The 21,243-nt window shown below is 48.9% G+C and overlaps 2 protein-coding genes across 2 annotated transcripts; one reads left to right on the top strand and one right to left on the bottom strand.

Moving 5' to 3' along the window:
* Positions 1 to 1,388: 1,388 nt before the first annotated feature.
* On the top strand, positions 1,389 to 11,195 carry LRRC14B (leucine rich repeat containing 14B). Its single transcript, XM_063085457.1, has 2 exons — positions 1,389 to 2,327; positions 3,688 to 11,195. Exons 1-2 carry the CDS (start codon positions 1,441 to 1,443, stop codon positions 4,331 to 4,333), a joined length of 1,533 nt encoding a protein of 510 aa, XP_062941527.1. The 5' UTR covers positions 1,389 to 1,440; the 3' UTR covers positions 4,334 to 11,195.
* A 111-nt stretch (positions 11,196 to 11,306) lies between these two features.
* CCDC127 (coiled-coil domain containing 127) lies at positions 11,307 to 21,221 on the bottom strand. The gene is made up of 3 exons (XM_063085459.1): positions 21,141 to 21,221; positions 19,118 to 19,248; positions 11,307 to 12,303 (listed from the first exon to the last, which is right to left on the bottom strand). Exons 2-3 carry the CDS (start codon positions 19,236 to 19,238, stop codon positions 11,642 to 11,644), a joined length of 783 nt encoding a protein of 260 aa, XP_062941529.1. The 5' UTR covers positions 19,239 to 19,248; positions 21,141 to 21,221; the 3' UTR covers positions 11,307 to 11,641.
* Between the last annotated feature and the right edge of the window lie 22 nt (positions 21,222 to 21,243).

Below are 21,243 nucleotides of genomic sequence, written 5' to 3' on the forward strand. Positions count from 1 at the left end.
GAGGACCACCCCCCACCAAAAGAGGGAAAAATGACGTGGGAGAGAAGGGAAGAGGGGGCCTCACAGACCCAGATCCTGACAGCCGCAGCCTCCGCCCTCCCAAAGGTGACTCTGGTCGTCGGGACCACGCCGAGCCCACGGAGGTAAATGCACGTTCTGGAAACCACCTTTCGGAGGCAAACAGGAAACAATTGTGTTGTCTGCCAGCTGCTGTAAACTGTTTACTTTTTCTCAATACCGACTTGTTCAAAACCTTAGGGACATAAATAAATGGGACATGTTTTTCCACCACATCCTCGAGATGCTCTTTTTTGGTCCTGGAGACCAGCCTTGGGCCTGGGCTGTGCCTCGCGAAGGGAGCGGGTGCCTGTGGCTGAGGGACGGCAGCTCTGGGTCTGCCCTGGTCCATGTCCATGTCCACATCAGCCGGCCAAAGGTGGCCGTGCCTGTGGAGTAATGTCAGGGCGAAGTCCCAGCGCCTCCTCACGCTCGAGCCCTGCCTGCCCCACAGGGCTGGGATCCACCCCACGGGCGAAATCCCCACCCCACGGGGAGAGGCCCTGCTCAGGCTCAGAGGGAGTGGCCAGGAGGGTCAGACGGTAGGGCTGGGCGGGCCTCCTTCCCCGCTCCTCTTGCCTGTCTCTCTCTCTCCCTCTGTCTCTGCCAGGACCCCCCAGACCCAACACACCCCAGGGCCCGGGAGCCGAGCGTGCCAGGCGGTGCTGGGGGAGGGCAGAGTCCAGCCTCTCCACAGTCGCTCGACACAGTCAGTGCCCAGTGCAGGGTCGGGTGCCCCACGGTGGTGAGGCCCACAGCCCCCAGGTGTGCCCGTTTACCTGCAGCAGTACCTGCCATGTGGTCCTGGGATTGCAGCGAGGAAACTGAGGATCAGGAGGGAGCTACCCCCTTGCCCTCTGTCCCTCCTGTGGAACGTGGGGAGGCCACAGCCTGGCCGCTCCTGGGGTAGGAGGAAGGCACAGGGAAGGAACAGAGCAGTGGGTGCCTCATGGGGCGGGCATCCAGGTGCTGTCACCTAGTTCCTGGCCCCACATCCTGACGCCCAGATGGAGGCAGAGGGTGGGACTCAGGCCCCCAAAGGCAGCTGTGAAAAGGTGACTCCCATTAGCCCCAGAGCGTGGGCAGGGGCCTGACCTCCTTCTCTGCTCCTCTGACTGTGGGACGACCCAGAGAGCCAAGCAGCTCCGCCTTCACCAGCCAGGTGCCACAAGGACAGGCTGGCTCCTGGACAGACACCGCTGCGGTCACGGTCAGACAGGCGCCCCGGACCAAAACAGTAGTCAGATGACCACGAGGCTGCTGCCACTTTCTGCCCACAGGCAAGTGACTCACAGCAGCTGCGGCTAAGAATAGGTGTAAAGGGCACAGGCCTTGAGGGGAATCGCAAGGGGAGAGTGCTGTCCTGCTTGGGCCGAGGGTGCAATGCAGTCGCTCCGCTTCCTTTCTGCTGAATCTTTAGTGTCCCACCCCCAGCTCGCCCAGCAGAGCCTGGACAGTGTGGCCCACACCCTGTACCCGCTGCTGTTCAAAGCCAGCTACCTACTGGAGCAGACAGAGGTGACCCGTGCTGTGCTGGGCCACTGGCCACTGGAGGAGTTCCGGCTGGGCATGCTGCTGGGGCCGAGCGCAGACCACCCCATGGACCTGTGTGACCGGGCCTGCAGGGCCTGCCTGGAGGCCTGCGTGCATGGCCTCGCAGACTACGTACTGCGGGGCAGGAGCCGGCGGCTGCGGGTGGCCGACCTCACAGGCCTCCGAGACGTGCAGGAGCAGCAGTGCCCTTGTGGCCAGGCCCTGGGCAGGTGGGGCCGTACGGACCTGCTGGCCAGGGCCTGCTGTGAGCTGCAGGCACAGCCCCACGCAGCTGGGCACCCCGTCGAAGTCCTGGCCGACCTCTTTGTCACCGAGGGCAACTTTGAGGTGGTGGTGCAGGCCCTGCAGCCGGTGGGCCCAGCCCCTCTTCAGCTGCGCTGCCCCACCTTCCGTGCAGACAGCCTGAGCTGGGGCCAGCTGCTGCAGGTGCTGCGTCTGGCCGGGCCAGGCACACTGCGCAAGCTCGAGGTGGTGCACAACGTCCGGCTACATGCCGGCCATGTGCTGCAGCTGCTGGCCCAGGTGGGCTTCCCCCAGCTGGCCTCGCTCACCCTGCCCACCAAGGCCTTTGAAGCACCCCCCACTTGTGCCCTGATGCCTGATGGCGAGGACACCCTCCTCTCCTCCATTGCCTGGGAGCTCAGCCAGATGACCCAGCTCACGGAGCTGAGCGTGGCCTTCTCCACACTGACTGGGAAGATCCAGAGACTGCTCAGGTGAGCCCTCAGTTGCCTGGGCAGTGGGTGGGGCCTGGGCATCCCAGGGGTCCCTGGACAGGTGGGCTGGAGAGGCAGTGACTTACCTGCATGGCCACACCCAGCCACGCCAGGCCAGAGCAGCAGGAGAGGGACAGCTTTAGGGTTGAGGTGACCCTGAGCCAGAGCCACTAGGAAAGAAGCAGCTGGGGTGTGTGATCCGAGACACGGAGGGAACTCTGTGTTAGTTAACAAGTGAAAGAGTGTACTAACCAGCAAATAAACAAAACACAAGTGACCATCATTTTGAGTTAGTTACCTATTGTTGTAAAAGAAATTTCCCCAACACCTGGTGGCTTAAACACACGTATTAGCTCAGGTCAGGGCCAGCGGGCTCAGGGCTGCCTCTCCAGCTCCCACCATGTGGTCTCTCCACGGCTCCTGCATCCTCACAGTGACGGGAGCCAGCAGTGTCTCCTTCTCAGCAGCTCTGCTGTGAAGAGATCAAGGTGGCTCGTGCAGAGGGGGCTGGCCTGGCCACAGGTTCTCAGGCAGGCAGGGGCAGGCAAGACGCATACATAGGTGAGTCCAGGTGTGGTGGGTGAGAGGGAGAGGCAGCCCAGCAGGAGGAAGGGAGGGACAGAGAGCAGGGTCCAGTGATGTCCCCCTTGCTCAGCAAGGACAGTGAGCACATCCCTGGGTGTAGGGGGGCCAAGAATGTTGGGGTCTCACAAGCTCCAGGTGCGACGCTATTCCGAAGATGTGTCTAGAGAGTGCCGGGCCAGAGCAGGTCTGACCCTGGCTGCCCATTTCCTGACTCTGTCCGCCCTACACCAACGATGAGATTCCAAGCTGGACCAGATGGCTCCAAGGCTTTCACAGCTCTAGAGCACATGGGCTTCTGCTCTGTCGGCTGAGGCAATGTTTTATTTCTTGCTAACTCACACCATCATGCCAGTGCCCTGCAGCAAGCTTTCAGAGTGACGCTCTCAACGGGCTGTGTGCGGAGCTTTCCTGTGCACACAAAAGGTGTTGCTGAGAAAACAGACACCATTTTAGGCACTGAGGACAGGTCCAGGCCCCATGCGCAGGGCCTGCTTAAGCAGCCACAGGCGACAGTGAGCCATGAGCAAGGCTGCGCCCAAGTGAAACTGTCTCTGTGGGAACTCACACTTGAATTTCATGTAACTTCCACATGTCACAAACTGCTATACCTCCCTTGATTTTTCTAACTATTCAGAAATATCAACCACTAAGCTTGCAGGCTGTGTGGCAGCAGGCATGGGCTGGATTCGGCCACGTGAACGGACTGTCCACCGTCCACCTTACCTCCCACTCCTTCCCCAGACCCTCATCCTATGCTGTTCTCCCTGCCCTGCAGCCCCCTAAGGACCCCGCTGCGAGTGCTGGACCTGGCCAACTGTGCCCTGAACCATGTGGACATGGCCTTCCTGGCAGACTGTGCTCACGCTGCCCACCTGGAGGTGCTGGACCTCAGTGGACACAACCTAGTCAGCCTGTACCCCTCGACCTTCTTCAGGCTGCTGAGCCAGGCTGCCCAGACGCTGAAGGTCCTGACCCTGGAGGAGTGCGGCATCGCAGACGGCCACGTCAACATGATGATCCTGGCCCTGAGCCCCTGTCACCAGCTCCAGGAGTTCAAGTTTCTGGGGAACCCTCTGTCCAGCCGTGCCCTCCGGCGCCTCTTCACTGCGCTCTGCGAGCTCCCTGCACTGCGGTGCATTGAGTTCCCGGTGCCCAAGGACTGCTACCCTGAGGGCACTGCCTACCCCCAGGACGAGCTGGCCATGTCCAAGTTCGACCAGCAGAAATACGACACGATTGCTGAGGAGCTGCGGGCCGTGCTGCTGCAGGCCAACCGTGAGGACATCCAGGCCTCCACGCCCCTTTTTGGAAGTTTTGACCCAGACATTCAAGAAACGAGCAATGAGCTTGGCGCTTTCCTGCTGCAAGCGTTCAGAACTGCTCTAGAAAACTTTTCCAGGGTGCTGAAGCAGATGGAGTAGGCCTCGGGTTGTGCCAGCAGTGGGCCCTGGCCGAGTGCCCAGCGTCACAACTCACAGCATGACTTAGTGAGGATCGTAGGTGTACCCACGAGTGCGATGATAGAGCCCCACACACCAGGAGAGAGGCAGCAGAAGCTTCCACCACCACAGCAGAGGGCACAGAAGCAGCAGCTGTCATGGCCACGGAGGGTGCGGGCACCACAGACGCAGGCAGTGAGGGGAGCAAGTGAGAGACCCTGTCACTGAAAACTGCACAAAATGAGCAGCAGCCCATAAATAAACAACAAAGCAAGAAAAGGCTAAAAATGTAAAATTAAAATGAGAAGCAGCAGGGGGACACGTCTGGTCTGTGACACTGACACCAGCGAGACAAGGTCTGTTTGGTGGACCACAGCCGGGGGTTGTCAGTGGCTTCTGTTCTCGCTTTGCTTTGCCCGGAGGACCATGAGGAGCATCCTAGGGGGAGCAAAAGGGCCCTGGCTGGAGGGTCGCCTGGGCCAGGGCGTCCGGGCCCTGGAGGAGAGCCCCCACTCCAAGTGTTTTATTCCCTTCTGAACAGCTGGGGCTCCCTGCGGGGTTCGAGGGGAGCTCTTCCAGGTTAACTTGCGGCCTGGAACTCAGCGAGCACCTTGAGAAGCTCATAACCATCTGCAAAACGCATCTGGACTTGGTCTCCACCAAGACCGGCTTTGTACAAAGGGCTATTACAACGCTTAAATGCTAATAAAACAGAAGTGTGTCTCACTCAGATGCAGTGTTTATTTCAGTGCAATTCAGAAATTTTAAAAGGACCTAAGAGTCTGAAAATAAAACGTTTTCTCAAGACAGAGATGAATACTCGGTGTGGTCCAATCCTCCTCAGACCCAGAACTGCAAGCACCGTGCAGCCCTGCCAAGTGGCTGGCTCCCCCAGGTCTGTCCCAGGCTACAAGTCCCCAGCTCTGGGTCCCCCTCATGAGAGGCGTCACAGGGGTCTGCTTGCTGAGGAGGGGGATGACCCTCCTTCTGGGTCTCCACATGTACCCCCTGCTTCCTCTGTGTCCCTTAATCGTTCCCTACGTCCTCAGCAGTGTCTCCTCAGACGCATCATGCTGGAATCATCTTTCAGGTCCATGAGCTTGGCATTGCAACTGTTCTAGGGAAGAGAGAAGGCACAGAGCAACATTTTAAAATAATTCATTGCTAACTCTACAGAGCAGACAAGCTTCTGTTTTAGGTGTCTGAATTTTCTCGATTACAGACTCGGCCACTAGGTTACAGCTAACCAGTCGCACCTGGTGTCACCTGGCTGAGCCCAGCGCATGACTGAGCAGAGCCCGGGGAATCTGCAGTGACCCATGGCTGTGAGAGGGGCAGGGGCACATGGGAGCCTGCTGGTGCACAGCTGGAATACGCTGACGGCAGATGTTTTGACAGCTCCCCTCCAAGCCTGTGCCTCACATGCCTGTCCCCGTTCATGTGCTTTACTTGCTCTCTGGAACTGCTGTCGTGATCCTGCATGTGCCATTTCAGTACCTGATGGATTTTTGTCACACCTGCCCAACCCTGTGGCTTTATAAGTCTGTGGTCACGTGGCAGCGGTCACACATCCGTGCCTACCAGGGCCCATGAGCATCGCAGTTCTCAAATGCAGAAAGTAAAATTGTGGGAATTAAGGAAAACACACTCAGCAGATGAGTGCAATCCAAACCAGCAAATACACGTGGCAGCTGCTGTTGGAGCTACTCCTGGTGAAGCTGTGGGTATCCACTATCACCCGCCCACCTGGTCCTTCCAGGGCCAGACGGGTGAGTGGCACAGGGACACATGGGGACCAGGGGACCACCACCCACAACATGAGGTGAGCCGCTGGCTTTGCATCCCTTCCATCTTCTGTGTGGCATGAACTGAGCAGCTCCTCCAGGAACACAGCCTTGCTTCCTGCTGGCCATCCTGCAGGCTTCCACTTGGTCCTTCCTGCCTTAATGACTCTTGTTCTGCAGGTCAGGAAGAAATGTGGGGGTTCTCCCCAGTGACACACTCCCAGACTGAGGAGATATCCATAAACCAGTGGGCCCTCTAAGTGATGGACATGGCCAGAGCCCTGGGACATCAGCTGCTGCTCTGACCACCACCAGCCCTCACTCTCTGATCACTGTATGAATCGAGCCACACTAGAGTCAGCTGTAATCCACTACATCCTGGATCCCATTATCCGCCAGCATTGCGGCAGCCCTGAGGTGGAGGCTCTGTGGTTGCCCGTCAGTCATCCCCACCACCTGCCTCTGTGCACAGCCCCATCAGCCTGGACTTGGGTCCATGGCCCCACTGTGCAGGGACAGCCCTGGCTACGCTGAGCCATGCCACTGTGCCAGAGCCCTCATGAGCAGGGTACCCAGCCCACCCTGCCTTCCACTGCAGGAGGCTCCAGCACTCCACTCCCAGGGTCGGACACCTGCCAGCTTCCAGGCACCTCCCAGCAGGGATGGGCTTGGTTCCATGTCCTTGCCAGAACAACAGATACAGAGATGTCTATGAGCACCAATGCAGGACTTCCTGCCCAACCAGCCTCTCTTCTGTTACTCCTTCCTCTCCCAGGACCCCCCCACCCAGGTTCTGCCAGCCCTGCACCCTCTCCTGGCGGACTTGACCTCCCCACATGGGTGGGGCCTGACGACACCAGCAGATAATAAAGAGCGGGGCATTGCTTGAGGTCTCTGCAGGATCTCCAGGCAAGGCAGGGCCTCTCCACCAATGGGGGAAGGGGGCTCCCTATGCCAGCACGAAGGGCTCCCAGGAATCTGGGGCTCCAACTCTCAGGCTCACCCACCAAACGTCCCCATCAAGCCTCTGAACCCAGCTCTCTTCTTGAAGCCAACTTGGACCTGAGACCTGCTATGCTAAGCATTCAGGCTCCTTTGAGGTCCTGTCACCTGACAGCAAAACCCTTGACCTGTCAGAGGGTCTGGGGGATGAGTGCTTCCTTCCAAGCTGCCACAGAGCCTCTGGCTTCCACAGCATGCACAGGGTGGATGGTTGACCTTGTTTTCTTTTCTCAAGATTTCCTATGAAGTTAAGAAAAGCCACACACTCCACGATCCTTGACTCTCACTGCTCCCTCTGTTCAAATGCTACAGACTACATAAGTCCATGGCTCCCAGACGTAGCTGCAGGACGAAGCAGGGGCAGGCATGATGCAGTTCAGGTGCTGCGGGGTGCGGCCCTTTCTTCGGCACATGGCCGAGAAGCCAGTCTGTGGGGATAGGAGACTGAACAGCTATGCAGAGACATGAGACAGAAACTTACTGTGAGGTTCAATAGCTCTTTATTTGCCATTTCTGGTTTTTCTAGAAGTCTGACCTGCATTCTCCATTCTTGCCCTGAGGTTCCATGAGATAGCGCTAAAACAAGTCCTCCTTTTAACTAAGTTAGCTTGAACTGGTCTCTGCTGTTTACAGCCAGACTCCTAACTGATAGAGAAACATGGTGACTAATTTGTCAAATCTAGAACGGTGAGAGGAGCACTTTTGGCCTCAACCCACAAACGCACACAGATCACGGCAGGTGGAGCAAGCCCAGCCTATCTGTGCAGCAGCGAGGTCCCCATCAAGCCTCAGCAGGTGTCCATGATATTGGCACCCAAGCACCTCTCAGCACAGCACAGGGCCATGCAAGATGCTGGAGAAAGAAGCAGTGCTGTGACTGGAACACAACCTGCAGCTTCCTCTTTTCAGGTGCAGCATGCTTACTGTACAGATCTGCTTTTAGTAATGATATCAAGACAGCAAAAGCAACCAGAAAGCCCTTTTCTCCCTTCCCCTTACTTTAAAAGATGATCTTAGTAAACTATTAAGCAATCAGACTTTTAAATAATCCAACACAAAAATAGTTACACACTGTAATTAGAAAAAACTTCTCTTTTAAAGAACATACAGGCCCTTTGCTGAAGTTTTCTCTGTCATAACATCACCTCACTGGTTCAAGTTTGCAGAATTATTTTCTTGTCATCATAAAGTCAACACTGTATCTGCCAGCCTGTACACATACATACACGCACACGCACATGCTCACATACATAGATATGAAAGGTACATAAGAACGGCATACCTTTGCCTGTGCACTTAGCAAAGGGGAAGGAGGCTTATCCACCAAATGGGCTAACTAGAAGGACATACAGTTACTGCCTGTTTCTCAGAATGTTCTGGTCAGTCACTGTGCCTTTTAATTGCATCCCAAAGCAAAGCAGCCTGAAGACAACAAAATTAAAAAGCAAAATCTGAACACTTCCCCCCAAAAGTCCTTACTTTTAAGCCACTGCAACCTCATACACAATAATTTGGTATCCCCAAATCAATTAAAAGCAAAGATTACCAAGGAATCACTCCTTTTCCTCCCTTGAGCCCTCCTCTTGCCCGCCTGTTGAAGACGAGGTGTCCCCCAGTGACCTGGACTTGCCCCACCAGGGCCTCCTAGAGCTCAGACTCCTTTGCTCTGGAGGGTTCCCCTCGCCTTGCTGGCTTTGGGTTTTACACTTAAGGCAACTTCCAGGAAAGCGGCAGGACAAACGTTTTACTCTAAAGACACAACAAATGCTGCACACACATCAAACACTTGGATTCCTATTCTTTTTTGCAATTTTAAACTTTGGTTGAATAATATTCCACTATAATTTCCATTTATCCATTTGACTGTAAAATGGCCACAGCATTTTATAAATATTTCAGACCTAACAATAACAACTTTTAAAAGATGGATAGCATCAAATTATACAAACTTGCTGATGGGAGACAGCCCTGCAAACACAAACATGTCCTAATACAATCTCCTGCAGAAAACTTATCTTACTAACTTTGCAGTACTGGGCCAGCATCTAAATTGAATTGAGTGACCTGAACATATTTATCTCAATGTCAAAGGAAGCTAGGCTGGGAGCATGTTGGACAATATTAGCGATTAGGATAAGAATTAACAATTCACACTTAAAATATTTGCCTCAAAATTCATCTACAAAACAGCTGATCCTATTTTCCTCCTATTACAGACCAACACAAGAGAAAAGCAATAGTGGTTTATGCAAAGGCACATGGCAAGTCCATGGGATGACAAGGACTAGAACCTGTACCGCCCTTTAAGCAAGGGTGCAATACTCCAGGAAATACAAATAACTAGAGAAAATGTCTTAGTCCAGATTTGCATAAAGAAATGATTTTTTCTCAGATAAAGTGATGGCAATACAGCAGAAAGCAGACATTACATGTAGCCACTGAAGAAGAAAAGTGTCAAACTGTGCTGAGCAGAGCGTAGGGGCCACAAGCCTGGAGCTGGAGCTGAGGCTCAGCATGTTATGGACAACTTGCTTCAGGTGAGCCAGCTTGGTTGTCGCTACAAGGGTGCTGAGGATTTAGAATCACATGTAAATATGAATTATATAAGACAGTGTGTACCACAAACAGTAGTTCTAATGATGATTGTCTATAATTGAGCTTGAGTTTTCTATAAGCTTAGAGTTTTGAATAGTTTTTTATTTCCTATATAACAGGAGGGTGGAAGAACACGGGGAGCAGATGGGCATCCTTGCTCCCATCCCCGCTTTGGCTACTGTCTGTCAAATAACCTCATGCTACAGGTTACTACAGGTTCTGGAGGCAAAGCGCCTGGGCCCATACTGGCGCCAGCATTCCCACCTGTGCGACCTTGGGCAGTTAGCGTTTGCAGCTCAGTTCCAGTTCCCTCATCTGTAAAATGAGGATGTGTGGAAGAGCTCATACAGCAGGCCTGAGATTGTGTCCTTTCAAAGGCCCACTTACAAGGCTGGCCCTTGGCTGACCTCTGGGAACTTGGATTTTGGGAGGATTCCCAGCAACATTAACCACTAAGAGCGTCTCACTGTGTCTAAACTGTGCAAACAATATGGACTACACTAAACCTCTGCTTTCCTTCTGGGAGTCTGGAATTGCGGTATGTGCCAGGCAAAGGGTATCAGGTGACCAGCCCTCAATAAAAATCCTGAGTGCTGAGTCTCCAGTGAGCGTCTCTGGTAGACAACATTTCACACTTGCTGCCACAGCTTGTTCCTGGGAGTTTAGGGTCCCACATGACTGCACTGGGGGAGAATGCTGGACCTCACCCCACGTGCCTTCTCTCTTTGCTGGTTTTGCTCTGTGTCCTTTCACTGTGACAAGTCACAGTCACAACAAGCAGCACAGTGTACACAAACTCCTGTGAGATCTCCCAGCAGGTCATGGAACCTGGGAGTGGCCTTGGGACCCCCACCCAGAGGATAAAAATAGCACTTACCTCAGGATTGGGGTGAGGACTACATGAGTGAACATGTACAAAGGTTTGACTCATTATTAGCTATGTGTAAATGGGGTAATAAGTGTCTGTCTACCTTTCAGGTTGTGAGAAATATTGAGAAAACACAGGTAATAACATTTTGTAAAGCGTGAAATTCATACAAAGTGGCATTATTACTTTTAAATGGCATATACATTTGATTATATATCATTGCTAATAAATAATATGTGCTTACTGAATACAGACACAAGCCAAATTCTAGACATATATCAGGCTATCAAGTGGATACATGAAACACTTGGTTTCTTTTTTCCTATACAGGGTGCAAGAAATCTTCCAAATAATATAAAACCCTAATAACATAATATTACTACTTTCTATTATTATCTGTTGTGCAGTTCTTTTTTTTTGTGACCGGTAGGGGGATCGTAACCCTTGGCTTGGTGTGGCTTGGTGTCGCCCGCACCGCGCTCAGCCAGTGAGCGCATGGGCCATCCCTATATAGGATCCAAGCCCGCGGCGGGAGCATCGCTGCGCTCCCAGCGCCGCACTCTCCCAAGTGAGCCACAGGGTCGGCCCCTGTTGTGCAGTTCTACACATTACCTGACAACTGCTAAATGTATTTTGGGGAGATAGAAAAATAATTCAAGGAGAAAACAATTTATTTAGGGAGTAATAGAAACAGACAGAAAATTACTTATGGTGAGGATCAATATTGTATTTAACTTTCTTGAAAACAATTTCTACCCTGAAGCTAAAATATAAGGTTTACTAAAATATTGGCATCTTAAAGAATGCTTCTGAGAAACTGCACCCTTAACAGCTGCAGAGCATCCAGGAGGAAACCCTTAGTCTCCGGCCTCACTATCTCTGCTCACAGGGGGTGGTGGGGTGGAAGGTCGCTGCTGAAAGGTGGCTACATGTGGCCACAACACAGGTAGCACTGAAGTGGAGAAGACATCGGCTAACTCAGAATGCCACAAGGTCAGTCTGGCCTCGAGTCATTAAAAGCAGCTTTACTTCGTCCTTGTCTTACTTTTCTAGTATGCTTTTCTCTACTCTCTCAAACTTTTTCAGTTGGACAATTAGTTCCCAATATTTGAGATAGAGCCACACGAGTCTTCCATTTTGGCGCTTGTTGGTATTCCAGACATCACCACAATACGTATCATGCTTAAATATGTCGGTTAAGCCAGCGACCATCTCGAGGTCGGCAGCAACTGGGTCAACGGAAGCTCGCACCAGTAAGTTCTTCTCTATCTCCAGCCGCTTGTTGCGAGGAAGAAACAGACTGCAGTAGATTCTTTGTCTTTCTGTGAGAGCGTCTTCGAACTCCTTCAGCACAAGCCTGGCTCTCCTCTGCCAGTCTTCTTCCTTTTCCAAGCAGCTCAGATACGCACTCCTCAAAGGCTGAAGCTGTCTTTTTTCTTGCATTACCTGAGCCCGCTCTTGTTCCAGAAGCCTCTTTTCTTCTATCAACTTGCGCCCCTGTGAGATAAGAGCTTCTCGATAACTACTTGTTCTATTTTGTTCCTTTTCAAGTTCTAAAGACAACTGAGCCACGGCACGCCGATTTTCCGAGATTGTGGCATGGTACCTGGCTTCGAGATCCCGCTGGAAAGCAGCCGTCCTCTGACGGTACGCTTCTCTCTCTCTTTCTATTTCTTTCTGGGACTCCCTTGACCAAATCCAACCTGACATGAATAAATGGGGGAGAAAAACACAATTAAAAGTTAGAGCTGAAGTTCCATAATCTTTTTTTTTTTTTTTTTTTTTTTTTTCCCGTGACCAGCGCTCAGCCAGGGAGTGCACCGGTCATCCTTATATAGGATCCGAACCCGCGGCGGCGGGAGCGTCGCCGCGCTGCTAGCGCAGCACGCTACCAGTGCGCCACGGGCTCAGCCCTGAAGTTCCATAATCTTAAGAAAACAAAGCAACTAAGGATAGCATTTCAATAAAAGCTAAAGACCTCAGAAGCACCAAGAAGATAACATTTTATATGAAAATATATAATAGTCAAAGTTCTTATCTTAAAATCAGACAGGGACTGGGTGCCCAAAAGACAAGCATGGCCAGACTACAATGGAGTTCCCTTTTCAATCTTCCAATTTTTTATGGTTGACAAAATCTACCACTGCTTTCTTTTATTCTCAGGCCTGCCACCATTTGCCTACTCTGGTCCCAGTGCTCCCATGTACTAATGGCAAGATTTAAAAACTTAATATGGGTAGGCTTCAAACATTGTTGGCCAGGTTCTTACAGAAGTTGTGTTTAGCTTTGCCTGTTTTTTTCGAGTAAACAGCTTAAGTTCCAGGTGTTTGCTTATGTTCTGACAGGGGCACATAAAAATAAGGTAGGTTAAAAAGTTACCCTCAAGACATGGTTTGGTTTCTTTCCCCAAACTGGAGAACACTGGAATCTCACAAACATGGAGGGGTAGAGTGGGAGACTGGGGTGGGCACTGCCCGCTCTGTCCCCCATACTGAGGAGCAGCTGGGCCTCAGTCCTCTGCTGCACGGAGAAATCTAGGCCCCAAGGACCTGATGCACCACCAAGCCTGCCGGCCAGCAGGAATCTGATTCTGGATGGAGTTTCCAGCTCTCTCCCCATCCCACTAACAGTAAGCGTTTGGCATGTTTCAAAAATAAAACAAAAGGCAACGTAGGGATACTTTCACTGGTATAGGGCATCCACCATGTTCTGAGCTGAGGCTATTGCTCAATAATTTAATAAGTGCTGGGATAACTCTATGCTAAGTCCTAGTTTTTCAAAATGATATATTGAGCCTGTACATACTCAAAGCAGCATGGACTTGAGTCCCCCGGAAAACAGAAGAACTATTCAGCAAATTTTTAAAGCCCAAGGCCCAGAAGCAACCAAGAGCAGCAGTTGCGGGTTCCCTCGTGCAGTCGGGCCCTTCTGCCTGTGCTGCCCGCTCTCTTCGACTCCCTGCAGTGTACATATCCTTCTGGAAGCACTGGAGTCCCACCAACTGGAACAGTTCTCTTCCTACTTTGCTGCCCCCTCACCCCCAAGGTGGTGGCCTTGCCACTCGATTCTTTATTCCCAGGTCCATGACAGCAACAATTGCCTCTGTGGGAACAACACCACTACAGCACATCTCCATATGCCTGAGAGCCATTTTTACTTGGAGGTGCTGTTGCACCTGAATTCTATCAGCATAAAACCAAACTCATCCTTCCCCAACTAAAATGGCTTCTAGTCCCACTTCAGGTGACAACTCAAACTCGAAAGCACAACATCTTTACCTCCTCCCTTTGCCACAAAGTTCAGACAGGGGAGCTAACCAGGAAAGAAGCAAGTTACCAAATGACTTAATCAGCACTGAGAGGTTGGAGAGGAGAGGAAGGAAGGAAAGGGGGGAGTGAAGGAAGGCTTCATGAAAGGGGCAAATGTGGACAAAGTCCGGGAGGCTGAGTAGGAGCAGGTAGGAAAGGCCACTCTAGGTACAATGGACAGCGCAGGGGAGAGCATCATGTGTCCTGGGAGCAGAGTGCTCCCTGGGGCCAGACATGCCTGAGAGCAGGGCTGACACTGAAGGAGAAGCTAGAGCAGACTCTGGAGAAGGCAGCAGATGCTAAACAACAGAAGCCCTGAAAGACTCTGACAAGGAATTTATTTTGCAGCCACAGGAGTTCCTAAAGAATTTTTCCCGAAGAAAAGAAATGGAGTAATCTGATTTGACATCATGCTCTGGTGGTATGGAGGATTAGAGGTGGGGCTGGGAGGAGTGGGGCAGATGGTAAAGGAGGGAGAACAGAAACAGGTTTTCAGATTACAGCTAGGACTAGATGACAGGACTAAATCATAGCTCCCTGCTATAATCTGGGTGCAGTCTCACTAAAGTAACAAAAATGACACATGAAAAAACTGGAGACTGATGACACCTATAATTAAACCTGAGACCACATCATATAGGCTGTAATTATCGAGAAGTTTTTGGTTGGGCTCCGAAAGAGGTGGGACAGAGACAGGGATAGGTAGCCATGCCAGGTGAGATTACCAGGGAGCTTTGTGGAGTACAGTGCAGTCCAGTAGACTGGAAATCAGAAAAACCTTAATTCTGGTGTGACAGAAGCTCGTCTCATGACTTTGGGCAGACACAGCTTTTCCGAGCCTTAGTTTCAGAAGGCATAGAAAATAAGAGCGGAGACACCTGCTGCTGAGATGTAGTCTTCCCTATGCTCACTGCTAACTACACCTAAAAACCCTGGACAGCATTCATAAAACAAAAACGAGACGTCTCTGAAGGTAGAGAGAAGACGACAGACTGGCTGGGGTCCTTGGGACACCAGGAACAGCATGGTGGCAGGTCCCTTGCCTCAAAGATCCCAGATTTGGAGCTGAAGAAGCAGGCAACAAGAAATGTTAACGGGCACAGATTTTTATTTAAAAAGCCCCAACAAAAAGTCTGTTCTCTCAGGCTAAAGAGCCTGGACGGGGCCAGACAGAAAACTTTTACACAACCACACTACTCCAGCCAAATAAAACTAAAAAAAACTGCGGCCCCACCTCCACCCATATGGGCAAGGCTGAGCCGGGGGAACGTGGCTACAATTGACCCCGTCCCCCACCCCCCCAAGGGTGGTGTCAGAAGCGGCCAGTGGAGAGCAGTAACAAGGTACTTCCTCTTCTCCCAGCCAGGGAGTATCTGCAGGCCCAGGGGGAGCTGGATTTCCTACCCTCCCCCTCAGGTGTCAACAGGGGCCAGCAGCTGTGGGAAGCCTGAGCTTCCACCCCACCTGCCAGTAGGAGGCAACACCACTGCTCCTCTGCCAGAGTGCAGTCCAAGAAAGCCAGCTGAGACAGCAGGTAAAAAAACCAGAGTCTCATTTAAAAAAAAATACCCCAAATGTCCAGATTTCAATCAAAAATTACTCGTCACACCAAGGATCAAAAAGAACTCAAGCTGAACGAAAAATGATAATCAATAAATGCCAATACCGAGACGAGAAATGTTAACATTATCTGACAATGATTTTAAAGCAGCTACCGTGATAGTCTAAGCAAAGAAAATATAAAGAAGAACCAAATGGAAATTTTAGAACTGAAAAATACAGTAACTGAAATTAAAAAAATGGATGATGGGACAAGTATGGAGAAGAACCCTGCCAAAGAGATGAAATACTCAATATATCCCTTATGAACACAGCCACAAAAATCCTTAACAAAATATTAGCAGATATAATTGTACAATATATAAAAAGAATTATACAGCATGACCAAGTAAGAATTATTCCAGTGATGTAAGACTGGTTCAGTATTTGAAATTCAATCAATATAATCCAACATATCATTAGACTAAAGAAGAAAAATCACATGATCATATTAATTGATACAAAAAAAATTTGACAAAATTCAATACTATTCATGAAAAATAGGAATAAAGGGGAACTTCCTTCACTTGATAAAAAGCATCTACAAAAAACTTATAGTTCACATTGTATTTACTGGTGAAAGACTGGATGCTTTCGCCTTAAGATCAAAAACGATTCCACAGAGTTCCTGGAAGTTCTAGCCAGCGCAATAGGCAAGGAAAGGAATAAAAGGCAAACAAACTGGAAGGAAGGAACAAAACCAAAGTCACAGACATTGTGCAAAATTAACTCAAAATGGATCATGGACCTAAATATAAAACTAAAACTTTAGGAAAAAACATAGGAGAGTCTCCTCAGGATCTAGGGCTAGGCAAAAAGTTCTTAGACTTGGGATGAAAAGCAGGATCCATAAAAGGAAAAAATGATAAACTGCACTTCACCAAATTAAAATTTACTCTGCAAAAGACCCTGTTAAGAGAATAATAAGGCAAGCTATAGAGTGCAAGAAGATATTTGCAAACCACATGTCCAATGAAGACTAGAATCTTGAATATATTATAAACTCTCAAAACTCAACACTTAAAAAAAAAAACAATCCAATTAGAAAATGGCCAAAAGACACAAACAGACATTTGTTGGAAGAGGACATACCAATGGCAAATAAGCACGTGAAAAGATGCTGAACATCATTAGCCATCAAGGAAAAGCAAATTAAAACCACAATGAGCTATCACGATACATCTCATAAGAATAGGTAAAACAGAAGCGGCAGTGACAACCCCAAATGCTGGCAAGGAAGCTGAAGAATCAGAACACTCACACCTTACTGCTGAGAATGCAGAGTGGTATAGCCACTTGAGAAAACATTTTGGCACATTCTCACGAGACTAAATGTGGAACGACCATGACAGACAGCAACCGCACTTCTGGGCATTTAACCCAGAAAAATGAAACATGTTTACACAAAAACCTGTACAAGAATGTTTATAACAGCTTTATTTGTTGTGGTCAAAAACTGGAAACGACCCAGATTTCCTTCAATGGGAGAATGCTGAAACACACTGATACATTCACACTATGAAGCACCACTTGGCAGTACAAATGATCTGAGTTACTGACACAGCAACAACGTGCATGGCTCGCAGGGGATCATGCTGAGTGAAAAAAGCCAACCCCAAAGGTTATAATATTGTATGATTCCATTTCTCTTACATTTCTTGGAATGATAAAACGATAGAGACAGAGAACAGATTAGTGTTGGAGGGGAGTCAGGAGGGAGGTATGGCTAGAAAAGGGTAGCATGCGGGATCTTCCTCATGATGGAAATGTTCATCCTGACTGTCAATGTCAGTATCTCGGTTGTGACGTTGTATTATAGTTTTGCAAGATGTTACTAAAGGGGGAAAGCAAGTAAAGGGAATACGGGCTCTCTCTATTATTTACTACAAGTGCAGGTGATCTACAACGATTTCAAAATAAAAAAGCTTAATTAAAAGAAATTGAGTTGGACTAAATAAACTCTTACCAATCCCTTCCAGCTCTAAGACTGTGTGTTTTCTAGGACTGGGGAGAAAAGAGGAGGTAAGAGAATGCAAAGTGGAGAAAGCATGGAGAGAGAGGGGAGGAAGAAACAGAAAGATTGAGAGAAAAGTGGGAGAAATAGGACGACAGAAGAGGCATAGAGAAGAGGCAGAAGCTTCCAGAAGGGCTGCAGTACTGAACATTCTCCCAGGGGAGCTACTCAGAGTAAGAATTTCCCTCAGAGATTGTTCTTTCAGGCAGGTACAATTATACTAATCTCTATGTTACGTTAAAAGTTATAAGATCTAGCAATTTAAATAATCAGGATAAACTAGCTTCTCATCCACAAATTAATCAATCAATTGTGTTTATCAGTATTCATTTATCTTCTACTTTACTTCTAGACTATACTTGGGGGCTGGTTAATACCCACATGTAGCAATATAACTTCTCAAAAACTTACTAACATGTTTTTGGAGAATCCTCATAAGAATGCAAAATTAAAAGTTATCTCTGGTCACATTACCTAAGCAAGAAAACCAAGGGAAGGCAAGAATTTCCAAAGTGAAAGTGATTACGGAAGGCTATCAAAGCTAAAGAAGAGACAGAAAAATGGAAAATGAAAGTCATTTCAGGGCCTCTCTGAGCCTCAAAGCCAATTAACTATTATATTAGTAAGAGTAATATTAAGCCTTTTCATCCACTTGCTGATGTGGAAATTCATCTTCCTAGCCACAGGCCACAGCAGCCTTTCCAAGTGTTAAGTGGTGCTTTGCCAGACTGCAGGTGAGTGAGCTTTTAAATGACAACCCCTCGGGCAGGAGTTGGATTAGCCAGTCTTTCACCAAAAAGCAGGCCCAGTGCCAATCCCTAAATTATAAATATCACCTACTCCTCTCAGCCTCCATTGAATCTACAGTAAACCCGTGTTGACTTTAGACACATAAAAAACTACCACATAAAAAGTATCGCTACAAATAGAGGGCAGCTTTTGCTTTTCTTCATTTCACTATTCAGTTTCTCATATTCTTAAGTGACAACCCAGAATCACAGGATGTGAAGAAAAACAAAATAACTCCTTAACATTAGTGCACTGATCATGTGGAGAGGACCTAAGCCAAGGGCTGGAAGGTTGTAAGTCTGCATGTGACTGGTAAGTGCCCATAGTGGTGCCAAGTCAGATCAAACTAGACAGGATTTCCGGCCAGGCTGAGCAGTGGTTTCGTGGATGAAGTCTCCCCAAGACTGATTTCCTAAACATTAAACATACATCCCAAATTGTTTATCCTTTATGCCTGTTTTTCCCTATCAGTCCTCACGAGGGCAACGGAAGCAAGGCAGTCCCCTTCACAGCAGTGAAACCTTGAAAGGGAGCTAACAGTTATTAAAACCCACTCCACACAAAAGGCTTCTAAATACTTATTTAATCACCACAATGTGCAAGTATGATCAGCCATCTGCCACAGACAGGTAATCTAAGGCTTAGAAAGGTTGACTAATTTGCCCAAGATTTACTGTGTGAGATAAAATCAGGCTGTTCTGTCAGGTCCCTAGCCACGGTCTTCAGGTTCCCACACTTGCTCCTCCCTCAGCAGGATGCCACACTCTCAGCCTAGAGAACACAAATGTTAGGAAAACCATGACTTACGAAAAGCTGCCAATCCCAGCATTGGAACCAACAGGGCATAATTCCACCTGCTTCCATCACCCCCATCAGCCCTGGAATTAGGCCGGATATTCCAATTTGGGGGATCATTTAAGTTATTCATGAAGATATACCTTGAAGTAAAGGATAAAAACATTAGCCATATAAAAGAAATAAGACACATCTGTCAAAATTACATCATCTACATGGATTATATAAATCATTTTTTTTTTTAATTCAAGAGAATTTTTTCAGCTCCAGCTATGTGCTGCACAGCACTGAGCCCCATGAGATTCCACAAAGGAAAAAAACAAGACCTTAGCTGAAAGCAACTCACAATCTAGAGTGGGAGACAAGTCTCAAATGACTGAAATACAGGTAGAATGAGGTTAAGTTCTCTAGTGTGAATGTGTTTAAACATTATGTTTGTTGTGATGGTTAATTTCATGTCAATTTCACTTCACCATGAGGTGCCCAGATACTTGGTTAAACAATACTTCTGGTTGTGTCTGTGAGGATGTTCCTGGATGAGATTAGCATTTGAATCTTTAAGTCAATTCCTTATAATAAACCAATCTCCCTATCTGAATTCCTACAGTTGTTTCTCCGGGAGAACCTTGAGGGTTGTATATGAAGATATATAATCAACTCAAAAGTGGGCACACACTGGACACATTGTTTCCTACAAGCTAGGTTTTGAAGAATGAGCAGCATCTTAACAGGCAGAGATAGAAGGCAAAGGTCAGGTGAGCAGCAAGAAGAGGTTGAGACAGGCAAGGAGGGTGAAAACTGCTTCAGGATGGGCGTGTGTGGCGAGGGGGCAGGCGGGGAGCCACTGTTAACATCAACTAACTAATCGACTAAGCACCTGCACTAGGTTAGAGAGTAGGGAGTCTATGGAACGGGGGCGGGATAGGGGCTGCTGTTAATATGAATTTACTAAATCCACTATGCACCTGCACTAGCTGGGCGTTTCCACAAACTACAGTCACCAGAGCTTTCAGCTTGTTTACAGGTGACCACCACAAATACACAGATTACAAAATATACTGTTAATCAAGGGATACGTAAGAAACAAGGAATCCTATTTTTGAGAAATTTTAATGGGTTTTTCAATAAATATTTAACACCTAAAGAAATAAAGTGATGTGTAATAAAGATGTGCCAAGAAAATATGGCTCAGAACATAATAGAAGTTTGTGGTAACCAAAGAATTAAAAAACTAGGTAGATACCTAATTTAGAAAGCGCTAAGACTGTGTAACTTTCAAAAAACGTCTAGGAAGTACTGTATTATGATTATTCCTTCCAAGCCACTAAAATCCACTTCTGGGGATATAGCCTAAGGAAATAATCTTAAATAAAGGTAAAGCTTTGTGCACAAATGTATTTTTTAACGGCCTTATTTACTAATAGTAAAAACTGGAAACAACCTAAATACCAGTAAAATGAGAACGGTTCATTGTAAACTTAATAATTCAAAACTATGTTCATAAAGATTGTACACGAGAATTTAATCTTATGTGAAAAAGCAGAAAATATGATTAATTACTTAAGATTATTGGTTTATTTTCCATGCCACGTCACTCCGCAAAAGATTTCAAATACTTACAAAAATACACACAATAGAAAAATAAAAATACTATCCCAACCAGAGGTAAAATCCGGGTAAGCAGAAAGGCACGTAAACCAAAGGAACCTAACACCTTTTAAAGCTGACCCCAAAAGGCTCTGAGCTCCCCGGCGGCCCAAGCAACAGGGGAGCCGCGCGGTCCCGACGCCCGCTCCCTGCAGCCGGCCCCAACGCGGGGAACGCGACTCCCTCAGCCGCTCCCGCCGGCCCCGGCCCTAGGACCGGGACGCGGCTTGGGGGTCCTTCCCGCCGTCCACTTCCGGCAGAGCGAGGTCTTCAGAAGGTTGGCTCTGACGAGGAGCGCGGCCGCCGGCTCTCGAACCCCACTCCCTGCCTCCTGGACCTTCCCACCCCCTCAGTCCCGGAAAGGCCGAGGAACCACCACGGCGCCTACCTCGAGCGGGAGCGCGGAGGCCACTGCGTCCCTCAGCTCTGCCGTCCGCGGGTCCGCTATGCGCAGGCGCGGCGCCCCCACAACCCCCGCCCCGGGCGCAGAG

This window comes from Cynocephalus volans, chromosome 2 (assembly GCF_027409185.1).
Source record: "Cynocephalus volans isolate mCynVol1 chromosome 2, mCynVol1.pri, whole genome shotgun sequence".
Lineage (NCBI taxonomy): Eukaryota > Metazoa > Chordata > Mammalia > Dermoptera > Cynocephalidae > Cynocephalus > Cynocephalus volans.